Genomic DNA, 25,720 nt, shown 5'->3' with positions numbered 1-25,720 from the left:
ATTTGGTATTTTCGGACTCGGAAGGTCCAAAACTATACAGAAAGATGTACTACACACATTTTCCCGACATGTCCATTTTTCGCCAATTTTGCAGGCTGCAACCTGAAAAAATAGTGCCAAATTTCAAATGCGGATATCACGGAAATGAATTGATGCAGGTCATTTTATATGGTATATTTGGACTCGGAAGGTCCAAAACTATACAGAAAGATGTGCTACACACATTATCCCGACATGTCCATTTTTCGCCAATTTTGCAGGTCGCGACCTGAAAAAATAGTGCCAAATTTGAAAGGCGGATATCTCGGAAGAGAGTTGATGTAGGCCAGTTTGTGTGGTAGTTTGGGACTCGGGAGGTCCAAAACTATACAGAAAGATGTGCTACACACATGATCCCGACATGTCCATTTTTCGCCAATTTTTCAGGCCGTGATCTGAAAAAATAGTGCCAAATTTCAAATGTGGATGTCTCGGAACAGAGTTGACGCAGGCCAGTTTATGTGGTATTTTCGCACTCGGGAGGTCCAAAACTATACAGAAAGATGTGCTACACACATTACCCCGACATATCCATTTTTCGCCAATTTTGCAGGCCGCGACCTGAATAAATAGTGCCAAATTTCAAATGCGGATATCTCGGAAATGAATTGATGCAGGTCACTTTACGTGGTATATTTCGACTCGGGAGGTCCAAAACTATAGAGAAAGATGTGCTGAACACATTATCCCGACATGTCCATTTTTCGCCAATTTTGCAGGCCGCGACCTGAAAAAATAGTGCCAAATTTCAAATGCGGATATCTCGGTACTGAGTTGATGCAGGGCAGTTTATGTGGTATTTTTGGACTCGGGTGTTCCATAACTATACAGAAAGATGTGCTACACACATTATCCCGACATGTCCATTTTTAAACACACACACACACACACACACACACACACACACACACTGGCACACACACACACACATGTAGAGGATGGACATGGGCTAAACGACCATGTAGTCACACTCAGTACCACTGAGTCAGATTGTCTGTTGTCTGTATACGGAATGGTATCACCATCGAACAGCCGCACGTGGGCAAGGTGTTTTTGTTTCGAGTCGCGGCTTGGTTCCATGGACCAGAATAGCGTGCGGTGGGGCAAGAGTACTGACCTCAGATCTCGTACTTGGCCAACAGAAGACTACATCGATTTGGCCCTTCTCCAGCTGAGGAGAGAGCACCTATTTCTGTACGGTGAAATGTTAAACCATGAGTGCGGGCCAAATTTATCTGTGGTATTTCGACGCCGATCCCGGCGGTGACGGCGCCTGGTGGGTCAGTAAAGGGTGGAGATTTTTCCGATCTCCCACTGCAGGTCAACATTTGTGCAGACCTACTTGTGCCTGAACCCCCTTCGTGTGTATACGCATGCAGAAGATCAAATACGCACGTTAAAGATCCTGTAATCCAGTGTCAACATCGGGTGGGTCACTGAAGTTATGGAAACAAGAACATACCTAGCATATGCACACCCCCGAAAACGTCAGGCGCCGTCACCGCCGGGATCGGCGTCGAAATTCCACTGATAAATTTGGCCCGCAGGAGAGTTCTGTGCATGTGTGTGTGTGTGTGTGTGTGTGTGTGTGTGTGTGTTAGGGGGAGGTGGGGGTGCGGAGAGGAGGTGGGGTAGAAGATGAGGTATGTGAGTGTATGCATGCCTACACTGTGGGAGCAACAGGATATTGGAACGTATATATATATATATATATATATATATATATATATATATATATATATACACGAGGGTCATTCAATAAATAAGGTGAATTTTTCGGTATAAGGACTTCTAATACAGATAGAAGCTTACTTCTTTTTTTTTTCAACGTAGTCTCCCAGCACTGTCACACACTTTTCCCATCTGTGCACAAGCTTCCGTATTCTCTCAGCGTAAAAATCTTTGGACCGATGTCTCAGCCAGTCGCTCACAACACTTTTGACTTAATCGTCACTTTCAAACTTCGTGCCTCTCGTGAACGCTTTCAAGGGACCAAACAGCTGAAAGTCTGAAGGGGCAAGGTCTGGGCTGTAAGGGGGATGAGGGAGCACTTCCCAGCCCAGCTCGTTGATGGTCTGCACCGTTCGGGCTGCTGTGTGAGGCCTTGCGTTGTCATGATGCAAGATGACTCCTTCTGACTGATGACCCCTGCGTTTGTTCTTTATGTCTTTCTTGACCTGCCTCAGCAGTTCACAGTAGCTGCCACTGTTCACAGTGCTTCCTTTCTCAAGGAATGAAATGGTGATTGGGCCTTGCATATCCCAGAAAACGGTGAGCATCACCTTCCTCGTGGACCGCTGGGACTTGAACTTCTTCTACACTGGAGAGCCTACGTGCTTCCACTCCATGGACTGCCGTTTGGACTCAGGCTCATAGTGCCAAACCCATGTCTCGTCACATGTGACCACCTTCTTCAGAAACTCATCACCATCCTTCTCATAGCGGCAGAGACACTGCTGGGACAACTCGACCCTCCTCTGTTTGTGCTCTGGAGTAAGCATCTTTGGCACCCACCGGCAGCTGACCTTCGAGTAGCCAAGGTCATCATGGACAATTCTGTGTGCTGTCCCAACAGATAAGCTCAAAGTCCTTGCAATGTCATCCACTGTCACCCTTCTGTCAGACTGAATGAGGTCTTTGACTGATTCGATCACCTCAGGAGACCTCACTTCTGTAGGCCTTCCAGGCCTGTCTTTATCCTCAACACTGCTCCGTCCTTCTTTAAACAATTTAGCCCACTTGTAGACATTTTTTCGGCTGAAACATGTGGCACCATACACAGTTGACATTCTCCTATGAATTTCAACTGGTTTGCACCCTTTAGCAACCAAAAATTTGATAACTGACCGCTGTTCAATCGGTCGGCCATCTTTGTTAATCGCCAAAACTCTCAAAGTTTTTTTTTTAAATCTGCAAAACAAATTAAATCCATGTGAAGAAGAAGTAAAACAAAAAAAAAAAAAAAGAAAAAAAAGAAAAAAAAAGTAAGCTTCTATCTGTATTAGAATCCTTAAACCGAAAAATTCACCTTATTTATTGAATGACCCTCGTGTGTATATATATATATATATATATATATATATATATATATATATATATATATATATATATATATATACATCTTTGTATATATGTGTGTGGGGTTGGGGGTGGGAGATATGGGCGTGTGTGTGTGTGCTTGCACAAGTAAGTGTTTATCTGTGTGTGTGTGTGTGTGTGTGTGTGTGTGTGTGTGTGTGTGCCGTAGAAGCTGCGATACATAGACTAGAAATGAGTGTGTGGAGGAGGGGGGTAGAGGAGGTGCAGGGTCATATGTGTGTGTGTGTGTGTGTGTGTGTGTGTGTGTGTGTGTGTGTTGGAGCTCATGTACGTTTATATGTATTTGACTGTGCTCTCATATGTGTGAAACTGCATGTTTGGTCCATATCTGTTATGCATGTGTGGGTGTATGTGTGAATGTGTGTCTTCATGTTTTACATTTATTTGCTTATTTATCATCATTGTTGTCTTATTTATTTATTTATTATTATTATTTTATTATCATCATCATTACTACTACCTTTTTATATCATAATTATTATTTATTTATTTATGTAAGCTTATCTATTATTTATTCACCTTTTTTTTCTCTCTCAAGGCCTGACTAAGCGCGTTGGGTTACGCTGCTGGTCAGGCATCTGCTTGGCAGATGTGGTGTAGCGTATATGGGTTTGTCCGAACGCAGTGACGCCTCCTTGAGCTACTGAAACTGAAACTTACTTAACGTAGCCATTTCACTCAAGTACGGTGGCCGAGTGGTTAAGGCGTTGGACTTAAGATCCAATGGATTAATATCCGCGTGGGTTCGAACCCCACCCGTACTAGATTTTTTTCTTTGAAGTCCTGACCAGCGGTTGATGCTTGACACCCCCCTCCTTTTATTTATTTGTTTATTCATTTATACATAGGCCCTGTTCATTACGAGTACACGTAGCATGTATGATAGTAGTTTTTAAACAAAAGGTTTTGTTTAATTCTCTCTCTCTCTCTCTCTCTCTCTCTCTCTCTCTCTGTGCAGTGTCTCTGTCTCTGTGCCTCTCTCTCTCTCTCGATTGATCGAACGGGATCGAACTCCATGACTGACAGACAATCATAAGTTGGTTTTCTTTGACCCGATATAGTCAGGGATCAAAGGCCGGGAGAGGACTAGCTGGGAGGGATCACACCATCGAGTGCCAACCACTTCAAATGTTGATAAAATGTTGCCAACCAACTGACACTGCAGGCGGCCCGTATTTTATCGTATCGTACCATGATCGTATCGTATCGTATCGTATCGTATCAGTTGTATCGCATCGCATCGCATCGTATCGTATCGTATTGCATCAGTCGTATCGTATCGTGTTGTGTTGTGTTGTGTTGTGTTGTATCGTGGTGTATTGTTTTGCCGCGTATCACAAAAGATTTCTCTGTGTGAAACAGGAATGTTATCTACCCAGGACGAGACTGTTACTATATATAGCCGGTGCAGCGCTATCCTTTGTTTGTTTTCGCCTGTAAGTGTATTAATTCGTTTCCCTATCAAAGTGGAGTTTTCTTCCGAATTTTACCAGTCCGGCAAGACTTAGTCAAATTCTTCGACGTCATTTCAGTGTGGGTGCTATTGATAGATTAAACTTGATGGTGGTCCATGCCGCAAAATCGAAAGAAAACAGTAACATATCGAAAGCCAATAGTTACTTCCACTCAGCAAAGAAACAATTACAACAATCAATCAAACAAACAAACCGTCAAATCAAACACACAGACAGACACCGTGAGACACACACACACACACACACACACACACACACACACACACCAAAACAACCCAAGAACATTACCAGAAACATTCCAGAATATTAAATTGGAAACAAATTCAAACGAAACAATAACAAACCAACAAATCCAGTCTCTAAATTGTTGGTCGCTCTTTCACCTTGATGCTCCTACCTCCATCCCCCTCTACACGGCGGCTGGTTGAATAGTACTGAGCTTCTTGAAAAAAACAAACAAATCGATAATAATAATAGTAATAAGACGAAAAGAAGCTTGACAGCAACAACGATAACCATAGCAACAATGATGTAATACCAAAGAAACAATAATGTATTATGGTATGGTGTATAAAGCAAACAGGAAATAACATAAACATATCACACACACACACACACACACACACACACACACACACACACACACACACACACACGCGCGCGCGCGCGATCGCGCTCACTGTTGCGTCTGTTTATGCCAGTGTGTATGAAGACCAACACGTGTTTCCGGCCAAAGGAATCGAGTCTGATCGGATACTGATCACAGTACAAAAAGCCATGGAGGTTTTCAACAGATCGATATGCTAACATTCATCATTATATTGTTTCCAAATCAGCCACTTTGAATATATACCCCTCTCGATCCACACATAATGGAATGGTTTTGTGGTTGACCAGGTGGTCGGTGCATGTGTTCACGATTTGGGAAAACAAGTTTCGTACGTGCCGTCTAACTCCTGAACAGCAGTTTGGATTACACATTGTAATTTCATATGCCTGCGTCACAGTCGAATCAGCAAAAATGTTCAGAATTCGGGAAACTATATAGGGAATTACCACATATTATTTATAGGCCGCCAAGTGTGGTTCTGTCGATTTCAGGACCTTTGTGATAACCCACGGTGTGGGGCATCCAGAACTGTTCTGAACAATAGATCACTGGTGAGCATGAGAAATGCAATAGAAAATGTCAGTAAATAACACAGGAAATATCTGACTCATTTAATTCATACTACAATCCATGATGAATTCTTAAAATAGAAAATAAACTAATAAATAAATAAACAAAAGTGTGCAAATGAGTATCCCTTTTGCCTTTGGAACCACTTTTTTTGTGCGCTTAGAGTTGTCTTCATCAAGATTTTGCGCCTTATAGATATTATTATTATTAGTAGTAGTATTTTTATGTATTTATCTATTATTTATTTATTTATTATTTTATTTTATTTTTAATTAAAAAAAATTCTCCAGGCCTGACTAAGCGCGTTGGGTTACGCTGCTGGTCAGGCATCTGCTTGGCACGGATGTGGTGTACGGCGTATATGGATTTGACCAAACGCAGTGGCGCTTCCTTGAACTACTGATACTGATACTTCTGAACCACTGACTCTGAGGAGAGGGCCGGGGCGGTGATCTGCCCATGCAGTGTTGGCATTGTTTAAATTTCAAGGTAAAAAAAACCCCGCCTGATTCACGAGCGATTTAAACACGTAAGTCTCCACTGCATACCCTCAACACCTACATACTTGGCGTGGATTGATGAAACTCGATTTAGGCCTGAGTGGTCCTGACATTACTTTGATACTGATACCAAGATTTTCATGCAAAAGGATACTTTTTCCAATGTTTTCCATCAACTCTGGACTGTTCGTTGTTGACATTCTGCCAGAGAAGATAATAAGTGCTGCCTAAAGTTGTTACTGCTGTTCAGTCAGAATCAGCGACTACATGCGGGTGGTTCAAAGTCAATGCTCAGGCACAACGCTGTTCCCCCTGGGCATAAAGCAAGGGTTACAACTCCGCATTTGAAAGCTTTCGACTGCAGGAGTTGCCCCGCCTTGCCCGCAGTCCCGACGCACTGATCGACTTTGGTAATCTCCATCTTTTAGGGCTCGGGAAAGGGTTTTTGGATATATATCAAAGACCTCACCAAAGCTTTAAAATTCACAGCTGTATAGAATAGTACAATTTTTTTCCTCAGAATACTACAACGCATTCCAAAAGTGACTGAAGAAGTAGCAACACTGCGAAGACAAGTGACACTTTAATGTGAATAAAAATCTTTTCGGTTTGTCAGTTCAAAAGATACTGAGCTGCTTGCACAGTTTGTGTAATGACCAAGGTACAAGCTACAGTATAGACAAAGAAAACCATGGCTATGCAAAAAGTTCGAGAAAAGCTGTAATTGAACAGATACGATCGCACTTGCATTTATCAATTATTAGAGCACTTATTTCCATCAATCTGTCAAGTGAGTTTCACACACACACACACACACACACAAAAAGAGATTAGATTCATCTGATTCTGCTGAGAAAGCAAACGTTTTTCTTCCACCTTAATATCTAGTTTTTTCTGTATACATTAACTCAAAACTTTACTAATTTTAGTGATTCCTACTAATAGCTTTTATTCACACAAAGTATTTTCATTTTTCTGTGTTTATGAGCGCATTTTCATGTGTCTCAAGGCCTGCCCAGTGCATTGGGTTTGGTGAATACGAGGCATCTGCTCCCTTTTTGACTCGCTTGTTATTTCAAAGTTTTTAAGCAGATATGGTGTAGTGTTTATGATCCAGTATGCATGCTTTGACACCTTGAAACTGAAAATGTGTTCACACTAGGTATATATTTTTTTCCCCCACTTGTCTAGGAGGTAGCCTGGCCTGTTAAAATGCTAGGATGTTCTTATTTAATCAGTACTTATCACTGGTCAGGCGATGTCAAATAAACTTGCGCTGAACCAAACCTGGTAGCCTGTTCTCTCAAAGCCATCCTGGTGAAGGCCCAAAGTGCCTCTTCTGCCTCATATGGGGGCTGTGCATGTGGTTTTGTTTTGTTACTACCTTCCCACAGCCATGCGTTCTTGAGCAAAGGTCCGATTCGCCTCTTCCGATTTCATCTACTCTTTGATCATGACGACACCCTTGATGGCCTCACGAGTGTTTGTCCCATTTTACCTACCTGCCATTTATGTTGCCCACTCTACCTTTCTCTCTTACACACTCACTTTTCAATGAAGAGGTTTTTCATGCACACACACAGAGCAACTGAGTACATAGGCAAATTGAGAGGAGAAGAATCAGGATAAGCTAATTAGTGATACACATATGTATGTGTATTGTGTGTGCATGTGTTTATGTAAGTTTGTGCCTGCCTATGTGTGCGTATGTGTTGTGGTAGCTGGTAGATACACATGTATGTTAAAATGTATGCATGCAGTGTGTGTGTGTGTGTGTGTGTGTGTGTGTGTGTGTGTGATATTTTGGTGTCCGTGTATGTAACACTGATGTAATGTTTTATATTAACAAAAGCGATTTTGTCAAGCACCTACAGCAGATTTCTGGATAGTGTGCTATATATAAGTATCCATTATTATTATTGTTAGTGATAGGCGAATGAGGATGACAACCCCTGGACACAATGGATTTATTGCCCCTATGGCTGGAACAGGCTATGGACCTTCAGCCTAGCTGGTCTAGGCTATGAACATGTAATTTATATCAGCCCAGTCTATCGGAATGAAGAATTCAAAATCAACATGGAAGTATGGCCACGTTTCATTGTTCTCGCCTCAAGAATTCAAAATCAACAAGGAAGTATGGCCATGTTTCATTGTTCTCACCTCAAGAATTCAAAATCAACAAGGAAGTATGGCCATGTTTCATTGTTCTCTCCTCAAGAATTCAAAATCAACAAGGAAGTATGGCCATGTTTCATTGTTCTCACCTCAAGAATTCAAAATCAACAAGTATGGCCACGTTTCATTGTTCTCGCCTCAAGAATTCAAAATCAACAAGTATGGCCATGTTTCATTGTTCTCACCTCAAGAATTCAAAATCAACAAGGAAGTATGGCCATGTTTCATTGTTCTCACCTCAAGAATTCAAAATCAACAAGGAAGTATGGCCATGTTTCATTGTTCTCGCCTCAAGAATTCAAAATCAACAAGGAAGTATGGCCATGTTTCATTGTTCTCGCCTCAAGAATTCAAAATCAACAAGGAAGTATGGCCATGTTTCATTGTTTTCACCTCATGTAGATGATTGTCCAACAAATTCCAGTCAACGCCAAAACTCAATTCTAGATTCACTATACATTTTTAACTACAGAGAACTTGTAAAAATGCCTGTGAAATAAAAAGTTTATGTCAGCACCTATGGCATAACCTTCCTTCCAACCAACCCTAGTTTATCTTAGTGCTTTCCCTTTTCTGTAGTACATCAAGAAAAAAAAATTCCACTGTGCAATGAGTAATCCCATCCCCAGCCATGGAAGTTTGCCGACTGAAGAAGAATGGGCCATTTCAGTATCATTTGGATTATTCCACTTGTTTGGTGAAAATGGAAAATAGTGTGATTATGTAACATGTTAAACCTTCAGAACAGAACAGGCAAGTCCACATGGGAAAATGCAGCTGCTTTTGCATATGAGGTGTATGAAGGATTTCAAAGAAAAGAAGAAACACTAGCAGTAGCAATTGACCTTGAAGATGCCTACAATAAAGTCCAGTTTGCGCACCTCATGGAGCTGCTACTAAGGTATGGAGTAAGTTTGACACTGACAAGATGGATAGCAGCAGCGCTTCAGGAAAGAACCGTCGTCCTACGCCTCGGAGATTGGATGTCTGCACCTTCTAAACTATCCATGGGACTGCCACAAGGGTCTCCACTCTCTCCTGTCCTCTACAATGTCTACACGAAGGGCCTTGCAGACTTAAACAACAATGGAATTGCTCGGGTGCTTACCCTTGCGGATGACGGCCTGGTCTTCAAAACTTCAAAAAATGCTCAGGAAAGAACTGAAGCCGTCCAGAAACAACTAAACAATATTGCTCAATGGTGCAAAGACACAGGATCTTCCATCAATCCAGCGAAAGCCCAAACGTTGCTGTGCACCCTCAACAACAAAACCGCGAGCAAATCACCACCTTCTGTGTCATTCGATGGGATTCAAATTGAGAAAACTGAATGCCTACGCTACCTAGGAATACACTTCGACAGGATGCTGACCTTCAGAAAACATACGGAAAACACTGTTCTCAAATGCAAAAAGGGCCTTTCAGTCTTAAAAGCAATGGCAACCAAAGGAATTGAACAACGCCACCTCTTCCTGCTATATCAATCACTCGTCCTCAGTGTGATCGACTACGGACTTGGGCTAACAACACCGTCTCAAAGCAACCTCCTAAAATTAGAAAGAGTCCAAAATAAAGCTATGAGGCTGATCCTTGGAACAACAAAAGACACGCCCACAGAAACCATGCGATACCTGCTTGACCTTCCTTCAGTGCAGGCCAGAAACAAGTTAGAACAGGTCAAGACCTACTTCAAAGCATTAGAAAACCCTCAAAACCCACTGAATGACGCAGTCAAAGAACAAAAAGGCAGCCGTCTAGGACGAGGAAGATCATGGATGGGGCAAGCAGAAGACACAATCCAGCTAGTATGCCGACTTCAAGACCTGAAAGAAACAAAAGAATGGGAGAAAAACCCCGAAAACCTCAACCATCTATTCAACACAGTCATTTCACCCACTCTAGGAAGACATTGTCGGGAATGGCCAGAGGGCAAAACTGATGCGGAAGTGAAGCTGCTTATAGAAGAAAACAGTAAAGAAGAGGACATCATCATATACACAGATGGCTCAGTCACCAAAGACCAGTCTGGCTGGGGATTCACTGCGAAACAAAATGGAAAAACAATTTGGGAAGAGAATGCTGCCTACAAAGTCACAACCTCCAGCCTAACGATGGAAGTTGAAGCCGTGACACATGCCCTCCAGTGGCTATCGTCCTTCCATACGCCCGGAAACCAACATGCCATGATTCTAACCGACTCAATGAACCTCATACAGAAAATTGAAAACGGAATGGGAAGCCCAGAGTGGCATAATGCAATGCGCAACTTTCAGATTAAAAAACTCACATGGTCATACTGCCCGGGACATGCAGGTGTTAAGGGAAATGAGCGAGCTGACAGACTTGCTGGTAACGCAACACCAACGAGCAGCCTACATCTAGGAAAATCGGAAATCCTCAGAAAAGTCAAAGAATACCAAAAAGAGCAGGTACAAGGCCATCACACCATTGATCGCCTCAAAGAAATAAAAGCAGAGAGAGGGAGCGGCCGCAAATCTAACATGAAAGGTAGAGCACGATGCTTTGCAAATCAAACAAATATCGGCATCATTTCCAAACCAACATTGCGCAAATTTCTTCAAAACGGAACAGAGTCTCTGTGGGCCTTTCCAAATACAATAGACCGAGCAACACACTAGACGCCACGTTCTTGGCATCAGAGATCTTTTCCCATCCCTCTTGCGGCCAGTCAGTGGCGGCTGTGTGTGTTTGTGTGTACGTGTGGGTCTGTGCTTTTGAGTGCGTTTGTGAATGCGCGAGAGTGAAATTGTACACAAGTGTCAGGAGAGATATGTGTACGTGTGTGTGTGTGTGTGTGTGTGTGAGGGGAGGTGGGAGTGCGGGGGGAGGTGGGGTAGAGGATGAGGTATGTGAGTGTATGCATGCCTACACTGTGGGAGCAACAGGATATTGGAACGTGTATATATATATATATATATATATATATATATATATATATATATATATATATATCTTTGTATGTACGTGTGTGGGGTTGGGGGTGGGAGATAAGGGCGTATGTGTGTGTGCTTGTACAAGTAAGTGTTCATCTCTGTGAGTGTGTGTGTGTGTGTGCCGTGGAAGCTGCGATACGTAGACTAGAAATGAGTGTGTGGAGGAGGGGGTAGAGGAGGTGCAAGGTAATGTGTGTGTGTGTGTGTGTATGTGTGTGTTGGAGCTCATGTACGTTTATATGTATTTGACTGTGCTTTCATATATGTGAAACTGCATGTCTGGTGCATTTCTGTTATGCATGTGTGGGTGTATGTGTGAATGTGTCTTCATATTTTACATTTATTTGCTTATTTATCACCATTGTTGTCTTATTTATTTATGTTTTATTATTATCATTTTATTAGTATTACTAATATTATTACTACTACCTTTTTCTATATTATAATTATTATTTATTTATTTATTTATTTATGCAAGCTTATCTATTATTTATTCCGTTTTTTTTGGTTTTTTTTTGTGTGTGTGTGTGTGTGTGTTCTCAAGGCCTGACTAAGCGCGTTGGGTTACGCTGCTGGTCAGGCATCTGCTTGGCAGATGTGGTGTAGCGTATATGGTTTTGTCCGAACGCAGTGACGCCTCCTTGAGCTACTGAAACTGAAACTGTTAAACCTTCATTGTACTTGGTGGGCCAAGACCACCAATTTGTCTTAATTTTTTTTTTTTTTTTTAATCTGAGATTCATAAGATTTAGTGCATTCCTCAAATCCTACATGTGAATTGTTCAGTTTTTTGTTGCATATTTTCTAATGTATATGTTGAGTGTTCTAAAAGCACAAGCAGCAACTCGTCAGACATGGTCTCGGACAATGTGGAATACACCAGCCTGAACCTACCTATCAAGAACATTTAAAGGAATGGCATCACTGACCTGGTGACTTCTCTCTTGGATCACAGAGAGAAAGTCATGTGACAACCTCTTCACTGACAAAGAGTTAAGTATGTTAAGTCACTAGTCCACAATGGGTTGTCTGTTGACACTGCGAGGCACATCTAAACACTTCCTGATACCGCATTTCATGGAGAAAAACAGTCTTCTAAGATACCAGTCAGTTTGTTTTTCCAAAAAGACCCATGATGTGCAGAATACACATACTATAGTGAAACACTGCAAGAGCAAGAATGAGTCTGACGGATGGATGACACAGGAATAAGTAATGAAGTACTGTGAAGTTAATCAAAAAATCACAAACACAAAATAGCAGTATACTAAAGAGGATGAAGTGATGTGAAAACAGGATGATAGAACACACACCATAATTATGTTCACACATTTTGTCATATGTCACAAAGACCAACAACATGCTTTGAGTTAGAAACCTTTTTATTTGGTCCACTGATAAATTTTTCAGGGAAAAATAGGATGGAACATCAAATATTACACAATAAGCTAGCACTTACCAGTGAGCTACCAACAAGATGAATGCAAAAGAATTCCACCATAACAAAAAACAGTTGTTATATATATATATATATAATTTTATGAATGAATATTTCTGGAAAGATTATACAAAATACAAATCATAATTGCAACCTGTAAATTTGCAGAAAAATCTAAAACACCATGGTTATTTTCATCACTTAAAAACAATGCAGTTGCCAGCTTTAATTCATATTTAATTGGGATTAACATCACTGCAAACAGGACCTTTTAAATACTTGTGCTGAATTTCCTTGTCAACAGTATGAACTTTATGCATATGAAAGAAAAGGAGAAAACTGGAGAGAACGGTTTCCTTACTGTTGTCAAGGTGGCAGGCCAGGAAAGACTTTGTATCAGCACAATGAAAAGGAGTTGAGCCTTTTCCAATATCAACCTTTCCTTATACATTAAAAATGAACAAGACAAGATGTATCCCAAGACAGACCTGTGGTGAAGTCTCTGTCCATGTATAATTTCAATTTAGGTAGGCACACCCTGGATGGATACTATTTTGCCTTTCTGAACTTGTATATTACCAACTTTGTGTCTGATTTATACTGTTTAAAGATGTTTTAAGCCTGTGTTCATTCATCAGCACAAGGGACCAGAAAACTGAAGATATGACTATAAAATACATTTAGAAGTCTATAGGTAGCACTCACCCCATCACCAAGGCAATGTTTATTTTTTAGTGAGCAGGAAAGTGAAAACTTGCCATTTAAGTCAGTGAAATTTGAGGAACATTTCATCACAAAAAATATAGTCAATATCTTTTGAGAAAGTTGGGCAAGCTTTGGTTCATGTTTAAGTTGTGTGAAGCCATAACAGCACAATAATAATTTTCTTATCACTGCTTCATGAATATGGTGGACTGCTTATGATCTAGAATCTTCAACTCTACTAAGTAAAGATGAAAAAACAAACAAATGATTAACAGGTAGCAAACAAACAGTCATTCTTCCAAAATTGTAGGCACAGGTATGAATCGAAGGATCGTTGTGGATCCTTGTGACCTTAAAAATGGGCTAAACCTTGTCAAAAGTATGCATTAATGATTCACTGTTTTGCTGCTTGTACTGCCTGCATCAGCATGTGTGACTGAAAACAGTCCATATTTGTTTGAATAGACACTGACATTGCTTTCCACGGTGTCTATACCCAGTGACTGAAAGCGAAACTTCATATGCCATGGTCAAGAGCACTGTCTGTTTAGTTCAATACAAGCGAGCCAAGCTCTTCAACTCATATACCCCTTTACTATTGCCAAAGGTTTAGCCCTTCATCATGAAAAAGTGTCCGCGACACTCTCACTTTCAAAGTGGTTATGAGTGTCTGATTACACTCCATTTTCCATGTGGTTACGAGTGTTCAGTACACTTTGCTTTTCAAATGGTCACCTCATTTTTAACTGGAATGTGTTCGTTCAATCTATATACCTGCTAATTCTTGGTGGTTACAAGTAATAACCACAGTCCGATAAAAAAATATTTAAAAAAAACCCAAAACAATACTACTACTGATTAGAGTTGAACAATTCATTTCTTTAACAGTGATCAACGCACAAGTCATTCTCACTCATTAAATATATACAATCCTCTCAATCTCTTCCACAGAGAAGAGAAAAGGGAAACAGGGTTGATATGGGGTAGGGACTTGAAAAAGAAAGTAGTCAAGTACTGGGAAGAGCTGAGAAGAAAAAGAGCAACAGAGATGTATATAACAATTATTTCAAAAAAGGAAGAAAAAAAAACACACAGAAAAGTAACAAAAAAAAACAAAACAAGAAAATATTTCAAGGCTAACCAACAAGGTTTTTCTTTTTCTTCCCCAACTCAAAACAGTTCCAATTCTTGTATTCTCTGGATCAACAATTGTTTTCACTAGAGTGCTACTGTAACCAGGACCTGGTCTCCTGAACACCCTTCACACACAATACTGTCCCATAAATCAAATTAAAAAAAAACAAAAACAAAAATCAAACAAAAAAGAAAACCACAAAGCAGTAACAACCAGCATGACATCAGTTAACAATGCATAAAGAAATGTATGAATAAGGATTTTGTACAAAGAGTGAAAAAAAAAAAAAAAAAAAAAAAAGATGGAAAATTACAGAAATGACAAAGTCTGTTTTATCATTCTTGAGCCATCCGATGACTTGATGGCAAAAAATCACCAAAAAACCGAGAGATGTTTTGTTCACAGTCCTGGTCCACTTCCACTTCTGGACTTGGTCCTGTGGACGTGAGGACATAGTGGGGGAGGGGGTTCCTGGACTTACACCACCTCATACTCCTTGCGGATGGCCCGGGCAAGGCAGCATGCAAACAGCACTCCCACCACCTGCACACACAATTCAGTTTCAGTAGATGTCACTATGTTCGAATACATCCATATATATATATATATATATATATATATAAAAGTGTATTTTGTATTTGTATTTCTTTTTATCACAACAGATTTCTCTGTGTGAAATTCGGGCTGCTCTCCCCAAGGAGAGCGCGTCACTACACTACAGCGCCACCCATTTTTTTTTATTTTTTCCTGCGTGCAGTTTGATTTGTTTTTCCACAGAATTTTGCCAGGAACAACCCTTTTGTTGCTGTGGGTTCTTTAACGTGTGCTAAGTGCATGCTGCACACAAGACCTCGGTTTATCGTCTCATCCGAATGACTAGCATCCAGACCACCGCTCAAGGTCTAGTGGAGGGGGAGAAAATATCAGCGGCTGAGCCGTGATTCGAACCACCGTGCTCAGATTCTCGCTTCCTAGGTGGATGCGTCACCTCTAGGCCATCACTCCAGCATATATATATGCTGCACCACATCTGTTGGGCAGATACCTGATCAAGCTTCAGCTGATTAATTTCAGCAGGAAAGGAAAGCAGAATGCAGTTACATAAACAATGAATAAATTCCACTGGGAGCCGGTGTGTGTTTTGTCATCTGTCAGATATGTTGGTTACTTTTGCCCGAGTGCTTTGGTGTACTCTTTAAATCTGAAATATGAGATGGATTGTTCAAGTGACCAAAATGTGTAGATTACATGTGCATAACATCCCTTTTGACTGAGACAACAAAAATTAGGGCAATAAAGAACATCGGCATCTGAGTAGAGACCCCTTCTGTAAAGTTCACCCTATTATCCTTGGTCAAGGTGACAAAACTGCACAAGTCACAGATCAAATTGTTAGCAGTCCATGTTTTCTCGCAATTCCATACTCTCTCTCTCTCACTTGGGGGCATCCCCATGCTTTCTCTCACTGTACTACGTATGATTAGCAATGTGTGACAAAGCATGGGAGGTCCCTTTGAATATTATCATTTTGAAAAGAAGGAAAACAAAACAACCAACCTACCAAACACACAGACAAAAGGAAACACACACACACACACACAAATATTTACAAATCGTTACTGTGCCATCATCGTCAACATTTTCACCAATAACCCCATCATTATCATGATCATCACTGCTGCTGCCCTGCTCTCTCTCTCTTCTTTTTCTCTGTCATTTTTCTCGAAGATTTCTGTTGGGAAAAGACAAGAAATGAATCTCAATGATAAAGGAAATGTTTTCAATAAAAATAAAGGGGACTTTCCACTCTTTCTCATGCACAATTGAAAGTGTGAGAGGCGAACGACCAGACTTCCTCGCAATCCCACTTTCTTGTAAAGTGAGAGAAAGCATGGAATTCTGAGAAAGCATGGGTTAGCACACCTCCTTCACCCTAGTCTGTCATTCACTTGCCTGTATTCCTTCAAATGGCTTTCAGACTGCCTCCTCAGATGTTTGTTTCTCTAGGACCCTAAAGCCCTATTTTAACCCGGTCTTCACATCACAATATATTTCCTTTCTTTTCTGAAGCTGCTCTAGAAATAATACATGAAGCAGAATCGTTCAGCACCATTTTCACATGATCTTTAATCACAATCACATTTCCTTTTCACCTGAGGCTACTCCTAAAATCATACAGAAATACACTCATCCAGATACTGCATTGCAATTTCTGATCCTGAACTCACCATGACGAATGCCAGACCAATTCCCACTCCTCCGATGATGGCCACCTTGTCCTTCAGCCAGTTGATGAAAGCATCCTCACAAGACTGAAGAAAAACAAACGACAGTCAGCACATCACAATGAAACCAATTTGATTCAACTGTGTAAAAATGATTATATATCAGCTGGGATGGTGGGAATGGAGTAAATTATTTCTGTAGTTTTTCATATTTATCTCTGAAAAGTCTCCTTTACTTTTCTGCCTTATGTGGACCATTTCGCAACTTTGTAAGGACCTCAGCCCATCGAAAGCAAATGGAGTGTATCTTGAAACTGCACACAGTGCATCATTAATGTTGAACCTTTGATCAACCAGTCCCTATATTCTTCCTCTTTAAGGCAATGATCCTGGAATGCACACTTCCATGGCATTTTGAATAACTTGAGCTGATCTGAATAAGCACAGGTGATGGCGGATGCAGATATGCTTTCACAAGAAAAAAATATGTTTAAGTCTGGGAATTACTGGTAAAGGGGAGGGCTGAATGCTGTTGCTTTATGGTATTTTTCCCTTAAAGACTTTTGGCTGGTGTAAGGACTTGCCAGGACCTTGGTGAAAATGTAAGCAGTAAAAGGGCCTTGCTTGAGAATTTCAAAATGTCAGAACTTGAAAGGACTGGTAAGAACCCTTCAAACCATGCAAATAAAAGCTTATCACTGATACCATTGTCATCAGACATCTATCTGGTCCTCCTTTGCGATTCAGATATATTCAGCTTAATTGGACACCCTACAATTCTTCTCGTTCTACAGTCAAATTCAAGGAGCATGTGTTGTTCACAGCGTCTTTTGCTCCAATTATAGCATACACTTGCTCTCATATGACTGAACTAAGATATTTTGAAAAGTAATAGAAACAAAATGACATCCACTGTTACCCATGGTAAAATAGAATGCAGGGGAAGAGGGTGGGTGTAGGTGCATGTGTGTTTGTGTGTGCATGCATGTTTAATGAATAATTTATCCCCCACTCTCATTTTTTCTTTCAGGCTAATCATGAAAGTCCCACGTGCACAACTAAAATAAAAATATATTAAAAAAAAAGAAGAGAGGGAGAAAAAGTACTCTGCTGACTTGCATGAAATTGAAACACAAAACAAACAAAAACTGGTTGAAGACACTTACTGTTTGATAGATGTTGCCAACAGCGATGGGAGTATTGCTAGGGCATTTGGCTTTACTCTTGTCCACACAGCATGATTGAGGATATGTTGAGTTCAGGGGATACTTCTCCCACTCAGAAGAATTGCTCACACCACAGCAAGAGAACTGAAAAAAATATTAAAAAAAAAAAAAAAAAATAATGAAAAGCACTGGCACACTCATTAACACCATTATTTTTACTGTTAAGTGTACACAATCAGTCGATGATTGTATTATATCTGCATTTTTATTGAGGAAAGAAGTCAGGACAAGGAGAAGGACACGTCATTTACTTCATCCATACCACTGTCAACTGTAGAGTAAAGCCATCCTCAGTTCATGGCTCATGTGAGATTCCTACTCATTGGAAGCAGCTGATTTTACAATTACTTTATAAACAAATTTGGCAAAATGTTTCTAGAGAAAATGTTCTCATTTAAGATAACATTGGAAGCACATGTATACACACATACATAGTCAGATACTAACATAGTGTACACAGCTTACAATACCCATATAACCGAAACACAGGATTATTACATGAACTAAGTGCATACACACACACGAGCCAAAAAGAGAGGTATGTTACTGAATGGGGCTATTCGCTGAACTATGTGGGTATGACACAATATAAATATGTTAAGTGCAATTGTAGGTCTAAAGCATGCACACATGTACAATAAATCGCCCTTTGTCACCGAAAGTAAATCAAGCAACTAAGCAGTTTGTTTCTGGCAAAATTATACTCATTAGTTGCACTTGAGATCAAATTCAGACATCTCGATATCTGCCGAGTATGGGGAAATCAGTGGAGGCAAATGCTCGCATCTGGCGCCATCCTCATTTCCTTTTCTGTGTGACTGCTAGTTCTGAGGTTTTAAATTAAGGTAAATCACAAGAAGGAACAGACGCACAAACATTTGCTGAATTTACTGTGTTTCCCTTGCCAATGATAATGTTTTGCTCCCTGCTGAAGCCATAATCACACCTTCAGAATTTTCTGAGCCAACTGATATGCACTTCGTATGTCCCTGAACATGCCAGTCTGTGAACATGTGCATACAGAAGATTGACATGCTACTGCTACTGTTGATCAAAACAAAGGGAGCCAAGAGATAAAGAGAAAGAGACAGAGACAGACAGAGAGAGAGAGAGAGAGAGAGAGAGAGTAGAGAAAGACCGGTTATGGTCATGGAGGGAAAAAGAAACTTTTCCCCACAACAAGCTAATTTTTTTTTTTTTTTTTTTTTTTTTAAAAGGAAATTTTCTATCTAAAATTACGTTTAAGTAACAGTACAGGCGCTAGTCTGGGGGGGCAAAGGGGAGGTTACCTACTTCCGGGAGGTTATCGGCCGCAGCAACTTTCATTTTCTCCACAAAGGCGGATAGCAGTTTGCACAGGACAGGAATGTCAGACCCCTGCAGGAGTCTGCACTAGTGGGTCATGGTTAAGTATGTGTAATTGAAACTCAATTTCAGCCTATACACACCTCCTGCTGGAGCTTGTCCCATGTGTAATTAAAACTCAAATTTCAGCCCATACACACCTCCTGCTGGAGCTTGTCCCATGTGTAATTAAAACTCAATTTCAGCCTATACACACTTCCTGCTGGAGCTTGTCCCATGTGTAATTAAAACTCAATTTTAGCCTATACACACCTCCTGCTGGAGCTTGTCCCATGTGTAATTAAAACTCAATTTCAGCCTATACACACCTCCTGCTGGAGCTTGTCCCATGTGTAATTAAAACTCAATTTTAGCCTATACACACCTCCTGCTGGAGCTTGTCCCAGGCTTCCTTCACACCACCACCCTTTGTGTAGTCCTTCTGCGTTTCCTTCAGGATATCGGAAACCGATTCCTCAACCTGCACACCCACACAAGTCACAAAATAATTGCCTGTCACTTTTTACTTGCTTCAGAAGGCCATGCACAACCACAAATCCACCGACAGGCGATACAGTGGACAAACTAGTGATATGCCTAGTGATATGAACAGGACCCTTTGAACAGGCAATAAACAATTTTTTCGAGATAGAATTTGTACTGCATCAACTGTGGCACAGAAAACACAAATTGATATTAGATATATGATCACTGAATGATTTTTTTTTTAATCACTTATATAGTTATAAATAAATGACAAAACTATCACCATTGAACAGAAACTTTGATACAATCAACCATACATTACAAAAATCCAACTCTTAGCCTTTTTTTTTTTTTTTTTAATATTAACAGCAATATTACTATCACTCAAATTTTAATACTACCCAATACCAGGATACTTGATAAATAGAACAACAAAGTCAAAGCAATTAATAAATCATAAATATTGTGGACATATATAACATTATTTATTATTGTTAGATATTATCAATTTTAAATATCATGTACACTGTGCAAGATCTACTGTGAGTTACAATCATATATATAATATACGATATTATCAATTCATAATGGTGTAAATCAATGTTAAATTCTAATGTCCGTATGTTAATATTATTTTCACCATATGTGACCAATGTTTCTTTCCAAATCTGCAGAAAAAACATTCCTTGAAGTTGAAGCATAACGAACTGTTTTGTCTTTCAAATAACAACATACACATATGATTATCAAAGAAGCATATCAATGAAATTTGGAAAGAGAAATTATATTGTCTAATGGAATATTGCCCCGGTAACTGTTACACAGTATTAGTCTACTGCATCTTTTTTCAATTTTTGTCAGTCTTCCAGGTGAACTTCTTTCCCATTTGCAAAGGGTTAAAGCTCTTTTGTTTAAGGCTTGATCTTCACAAAACAACAACAAAAAAACAAAACGAACAAGAACATATAATCACCAATTTTCATTTAAAAGAGCTTCACTGGCTCCCTAATAAATTTTGATGTGAATACAAAGTTTTAGTTCTTGTTCATGATGGATCACTTCCCTGTATCGACTTCACTTTCCACACACCCCTTTTCTTGTGCTCTTTGTTCTTGTATGAAAACCTCCTCACAAAACTTAATTACACTTACAGAAGTGTAAAATGACAGTAAAACTTCAACTCCAGATTTAAAATCGATCTCAAGACATTTTGCCATGCATTCTCTTGTTTTATTAGTTATTCTTAGTTTGATTAAGGTTGTGGGTGTATGGATGGCTGTCTAGAAAGGTTTGTATGCTGATAGTGTGTGGTGCATCAACTGTGTAAGTAGAATAGCTTCTATCATTGTATTCATACATTTTTGTAAGTTCCAAAGACTCATTAATTGTCACTTCACTGAACCATTCATAACACTTAACAGTACACTGAACTCTTAAAGTGAAAACTCTGACTATAACCCCCACACCCCCAAAAATCTTTAACAAGAATCTTGGGGGGAGGGGGGGGGGGGAGAAAAGACTGCAAAATTGACGACAAAAACAAATATGTTCTGTAATCAAAACCACTGTAATTTTGTGATCCATTTTACAACTGTCACTGTGTGAGTGTGTGCATGTTTGCTTACTTAAGTAGTTAAATGTACAACTGCATGGGTACAACACCATGAGTAACTTATCTTTCACCTATTTTCATTATTGATTATAACTGAGGAAAAGAAAAACAACTTTAACAGAAAGAAGGAACCCAGCCGCCAGATGTATATATTCATATATTATCAATGTCATTGCAAACAAATACCCAATTCATCTATTATCATTGCAAACAAATACCCAATTCATCTATTGTTGCAAACAAACACCCAATTTCCACATCATTTCTAATAAAATTCTACCATTGATTATTTATATATCTGATACAAGGGAGCTGGAAAGGTGGACTAGGGAATCATGTACGTTTTGCACAAAGTTTATGTTCAAACTTACATCATTGCGAAGGACATAGGCAGCAATGCCACCGGCGATCATGAGGATGAAAATCAATCCCAGCAGAACTGCGAACTGTAAAAACAAAAGACATTTAACTATTATAAGAATTCAAAATCGAAGGAGTAATACTAATAGACTATACCATTCTAGTCTACAACTGGCAACCCAGTATACCATTATTATTGCTCAGAACCCAGCCAAAAGACAATGTTACATCAGGGCTTAATCTAAAAGCTTTTCAACTAATTAAAAAAAATTAAAAAAAAGTGAAAAAATAAAGTTGATCATATAACCTTTTTTTTTTTTTTTTTTTTTAAATAAGTCCCAAGGAGCTTCAAAACATAAGATGATCCCCCACCCCCCACCCCCAAACAAAAACTCCCCCGATCCCTCCACATGCCCCTCCCTCTCCTTATTCACAAAATGACAAATACAGTCATACAAATATATATATCTAATAATCTATGGCAAATATACATGAAGTATCTTCGACATACCACTACTTTTGACATTCCCATTCCATTCTTTTTCATACAAAACCCCCCAAATCTTCACTTAAACAGTAATGAAAAAAAACCAACAAAAAAAACCCAACAAAAAACAAAAAAAACCCAACATTCACTGAAAGTGTAGGATGTATACCACAAAATTGCCTGTGGGATACTCAGTCACACACTCTAAAAATACAGCATTAATAGAAATGCTTAGCTGAATCTAGAAAAAGACACTGGTGTTTCCACAAACACACACACACGAGTCAATGGATCAACAATGTTCACAGAAAATAAGAAAGGTTTAACTATCCAGAAACAAATGAAGCAATAAAAATAGGTAATTTCAAGCACATGATTTCCAGAATAACAAATGTTGTGTCTATTGCTGAAACTGAAATAGCCTCTGCTATTGCCATGGGAGAATCCATTTACTGAAAATAACGACAAACAAAAAAATTATCAACTGGCATCAGATGCTTTTTATTTCTGGCTTGAGAAGAATACTGAAATATCTGTTTCTCATCTTCTCAAATAAAATAAACTATCAAAAAAAAAAAAAAAAAAAAAAAATTTTTTTTTTTTAAAGTTACAATCTAACAGTTCTGTCTCTAAAGTCCAAAATTTAAACTTCACACATACACACACAAAAAAACACAACAAAAACAAACAAAAAACAAAAGAAAACCCAACCTTGAATAACCCAATCACAAGTACTTGTTTTCCTTTGGAAAGAGGATAAAACTGAGACGAAGCAAAACAGAACTAGTGCAAGCATGAACATGAGAGAGAGAGAGAATTACTTACGCTCATCGTCAGGCAGTAATTTTCCTTCAGAGCACCCATGCAGCCAAAGAAGGCAATGATGAAAATGAAGGCACCTACACATATCAGCAGTATGCCTGGACCTGTGTATTGATTGCCAAAAAAGTCATAGTAGTCCGTGAGCTTGATCTGCACATAGGCCCCAACTGCTATCAGAGCGATGGCTGCGATCTGAAACATACATCATATGGCTTGTAATTATATAAATTAACTATGGAAAGCAAAGAAACTCAAACTTTACTAGTAAAAGTAAAACCCACAAAAAGATTTTAGCTAAACACTTATGAGAGAGAGAGAGCAAGAGAGAGAGACATTGAGTTTTTAAAATGTAAAACTAAACAAAAAACTGGAAAAGGGCGATTTACAGAAAATGCACTTGTTCAATTCAGTAACCTTCCTGTCCATCCTTTCTCTACCCTGTCTTCAAACCTCCTCATGCTTTTTAAGTGGTATTCATTCATTATTGCTGAAAACTCACTTCAGAGTTAAAATTGAAATAGGAAAGAAACAGGACACTCAATGCAAATCAAATACAATTATGATCACTTCCTGTAACCAGCCAATTTTCTCACACTGTTGTCACCTTGACATTTTAAGAAATTTAATGCAATACACCAGTAACCTTTCACAGATCCTAAAAAGAAAAAAAAGAAAAAAAAAAGACGACCACAAAAATACTGATGATCTACAAATAAACAATATTCAAATTTAAAGTATGTAAATCACATCCACAGGTCTACAGGTGACATCGTTCAACAGACTTAATAAACTGTTAGGATTTTAAATGGCATGAGAAACTGCAGGTTACATAATAACATACACATCTGACTTCATTTTCCCTGTCCTAACCATTGTACTTAAGATTTTAACCCCACTACAGTAACTTTTTAAAAAACTGTTTATTAAGTGTATTTGTTTCATTATCCAGAGGATTTTTTTTTACAGAATTTTACCAGACAACCCTTTGTTGCTGTGGATTCTTTACTTATGGTAACTGCATGCAACACACAGGGTTTATCATCTCATTTGAACGGTAAAACAACTGACTCATATATATTATTATTATTATTATATACATATATATATATATATATATAGAGAGAGAGAGAGAGAGAGAGAGAGAGAACTCAAACTTGAGTCGAAGTGCCAGTTAACAAAGTACTGTTCTAATTTCTATATTAACCTGGACATTTTTTTGGTCTTGATCAGAGAACTGTCTGGCATTTCTCATGTATACAAATCCTTTAATTTGCACTGGGATATGTTTGAAAGACTGTCCTCATGCTGTTTTTTTGTTTGTTTTTGTTTTTTCAAAACAAAAAAGAAAAAAAAGAAGAAAAAAAAACCCCAAACAAATTACAATAACTGCAAGCACATCTATACCACAGTGTACAAGAGAATAAATTGCTTTAAAACCAAGAAGACAGAGCACACTTGACTGCTAAGTGAAACTTTCATGTGGCAAAATATATATCATCCAGAAATATATAATGTATCAACAAGATCAGGTGTTTTTCTTTTTCTTAGTATGGTGTGTGTGTGTGTGTGTGTGTTTGCTTTGTCACATTTCTTCCTCTTCTATGTGGCTGATGGAGTGAAATAGCTACACCCCGACGTGAACACTACTCAAACCCTCTCAAGGGGAAAATAAAAGGATACTGCCCTCCCCCCCCTCCCTTTATATATATAATAATATATATATATATATATTTTTTTTTTTACAGACACCAAATGATTTTTGACAACAGTTACTAAGAAAGGTTCACAATTACCCTATATATCACAAATCTTTTTGTAGATGTAACAAGTGGGAGGTGGAATACACTTTTTTGCTAACTGCAGTAAAGGTATTATGTGTGCTGAGATCAAAATAGGGATCTTGTTTTAAAACTGTACACATTATTTCAAAAATCAAAGCAATGACAATGTCAGCTGCTGCTGTTTATATCATCTTTGCTTGATTCTTTTAATGAATGATAAGACATGTTTAATAAAAGTCAAAGATTTTTCTCTATATAATATGTAAGGCGACTAACAGTTTTGACACCATGAAAAAATTCCCCAGTGAGTACCTGCTCATTACGTATAAAATTAACTTTCTCTGACCCTCACCTTCAGCAGGATTGGGGCGGGGAGGGAGATAACTGGAGATCGTGGAATGCCATTACACTGATTACTATTTTTAACGATCTACTTTTCAGTTAATTTTCAAATCTCAAAGTCTAATTTGGGCGGTTTAGAGAAATTTTGGTGAATTTTCGGGCCAGGTTCCGAGCCGTTTCAAGTATCGGATAGTTTTCTGTTTTAGTTTGATTTCATTTGGGTGAAGTGGTTGGATTTATTCTTTTGTTCACGCGCGGAACTGGGGGATCGCCACAAACAGAACAATATTGTCCTACCAAGAGCAAAATATCTAAATTATTTCTTATAACAA

General features: G+C 39.0%; 1 protein-coding gene and 1 non-coding gene across 2 annotated transcripts in view; one reads left to right on the top strand and one right to left on the bottom strand.

Annotated features, from left to right (window-relative positions):
• The first annotated feature begins 3,819 nt into the window (after nucleotides 1-3,819).
• On the top strand, nucleotides 3,820-3,902 carry Trnal-uaa (transfer RNA leucine (anticodon UAA)). Its single transcript has one exon. It is a non-coding gene; the product is annotated as a tRNA-Leu (tRNA).
• An 8,887-nt stretch (nucleotides 3,903-12,789) lies between these two features.
• The window catches only part of LOC143280365 (CD63 antigen-like), a 13,452-nt gene continuing 521 nt past the window's right edge, over nucleotides 12,790-25,720 (bottom strand). Inside the window, exons 2-7 of the mRNA XM_076585005.1 lie at nucleotides 23,269-23,457; nucleotides 21,968-22,042; nucleotides 19,884-19,979; nucleotides 18,095-18,238; nucleotides 16,932-17,015; nucleotides 12,790-15,246 (exon numbers count right to left, since the gene is read on the bottom strand). Of these exons, the coding sequence (XP_076441120.1) occupies nucleotides 15,181-15,246; nucleotides 16,932-17,015; nucleotides 18,095-18,238; nucleotides 19,884-19,979; nucleotides 21,968-22,042; nucleotides 23,269-23,457 (654 nt within the window). The 3' untranslated portion in view covers nucleotides 12,790-15,180. The remainder of the gene's footprint in view (nucleotides 15,247-16,931; nucleotides 17,016-18,094; nucleotides 18,239-19,883; nucleotides 19,980-21,967; nucleotides 22,043-23,268; nucleotides 23,458-25,720) is intronic.

Source organism: Babylonia areolata, chromosome 1 (assembly GCF_041734735.1).
Source record: "Babylonia areolata isolate BAREFJ2019XMU chromosome 1, ASM4173473v1, whole genome shotgun sequence".
NCBI classification, from domain to species: domain Eukaryota; kingdom Metazoa; phylum Mollusca; class Gastropoda; order Neogastropoda; family Buccinidae; genus Babylonia; species Babylonia areolata.
This window is presented reverse-complemented; position numbering and strand designations above follow the sequence as displayed.